Source organism: Octopus bimaculoides, chromosome 3 (genome assembly GCF_001194135.2).
Source record: "Octopus bimaculoides isolate UCB-OBI-ISO-001 chromosome 3, ASM119413v2, whole genome shotgun sequence".
Taxonomy (NCBI): domain Eukaryota; kingdom Metazoa; phylum Mollusca; class Cephalopoda; order Octopoda; family Octopodidae; genus Octopus; species Octopus bimaculoides.
The window spans coordinates 135,098,594-135,100,213 of NC_068983.1; the positions used below are offsets into that span (position 1 = coordinate 135,098,594).

Here is a 1,620-nt window from a genome sequence, read left to right on the forward strand (position 1 = left end):
TATATATATATATATATATATATGCATGTGTGTATGTATGTATGTATGCAGGTATATATATGCAAGTATGTATGAATGCAGGTATATATATATGTGTGTATACATGTATATATATTCTTTGTATTATTACATTATTGAACGCACACGTCCTTTTTTGCAAGTAAGTCTACTATATATATATATATATATGTATATATCATCATCATCATTTAACGTCTGTTGTGGTGGGATGTGGGGTTGATGCTAGTCAAAAACCACAACACCACAACCTATCACTTGAAAAATGTCACACTTGACGTTTTTTTTTTAAAATCTTGGAAGTGGGTAAGAGTGTGCATTCTTCAATGGAATTAGCATTTTGTGTTTAATGATAACTTTTAATTTTTGACCAAGACCTTTTTCAATTATAATATCTACTATATGCTGTTTTGAAATTTTAATCATAACAGCTATTTTTTTCTGCTGATATAGTAATTTTTACAATTAATATTCATGAATTTTTGTTAAAAAATATAATAGTTAAAACAATTAACTCTACGTTACTTGTGTCAGATTTAATCAAAGAGCATAAACTGCAGTTGGATCTATATATATAGTTATTTAAAAGTTTTCATTGTTATATCCCTGAACTTTTAGATATAATGAAGATTTTCAAAGAAAACAGTAAACTTTCTTTGATATTTCAAACTTTTCATAATTTTATTTTTTGTTTTGCATTTTTTCCCCCAAAATTTCATCGTAATGTAATTTCAGTTTAAAATGTACAGAATTTTTTTTAGCCCAGTTGAGACCAAATTATCTATGCATTTCAATTTTATAAAAAAAATTCAATAATTTAGAGGAATTTAATAAAATAATGAATGGTGCTGTAAAACTGGTGTATGGAACATAAATATTCTTACATAAAATTGTGATGAAAAGTCTTAACTTAAATATGAACAGTTTGAAATAAGAAGTTTCGTGTCATCGATCTTGGGGTGGTCTCAAGTGGGATGATATCAAGAGTGAAATATTACTTCTAAACTTGCTAACATACATAATAATACATTTTTAAAATTAAAATAATTAACTTTTTAATAATGTCTTTTTTTTTTTTATCATAATATATATATTTGTTTTTTGGTTTTTCTTTGGTACATTCACTCATAGAAAATAATAAAGTTTTTCAAATATTTTTTGTATCTTACCTGAACGGATGCAATCTGCTATAGTACCACCAAACTTGGTCTTTAAACCTTTCAACTTATCAAAACGTTCCTTAGTGAGATGTTTCTTCAATAAAGAATGACAGTCCTTTGCAGCCAGAAGAGTCTGGAATAGTTCTTCTCCATCAGCCATAGTTATAACTTAGTTAATGTTCCAAGTATTGGGGTAAAATAGTCAGATGCAGCAAAGAAAGCTGCTTGCCAGGGGTTTATATACCTGTTCATCTCCTCAGGATTAGCTCATTTTTATTGGCTAAAAAGAAAGGTAACAGGCAGAGTAGTTTTGGAGTTCATAGTATTTATAAAAAAAAAAATTAAGAAAAAAAGGAATTCTCTTTTGGAGCAGGGTTAGGGTGGAAAATTTAGAATAGCTATGAGAAGACAGCTGTATGTGTACTTAGGTGTGTATGCATTT

General features: G+C 27.8%; 1 protein-coding gene across 1 annotated transcript in view; it reads right to left on the reverse strand.

Moving 5' to 3' along the window:
- Positions 1-1,399, reverse strand: part of LOC106872007 (arginine kinase Oct f 2) — a 21,465-nt gene extending 20,066 nt beyond the window's left edge. The window contains exon 1 of the mRNA XM_014918813.2: positions 1,188-1,399. Within this exon, the coding sequence (XP_014774299.1) occupies positions 1,188-1,338 (151 nt within the window). The 5' untranslated portion in view covers positions 1,339-1,399. The remainder of the gene's footprint in view (positions 1-1,187) is intronic.
- Between the last annotated feature and the right edge of the window lie 221 nt (positions 1,400-1,620).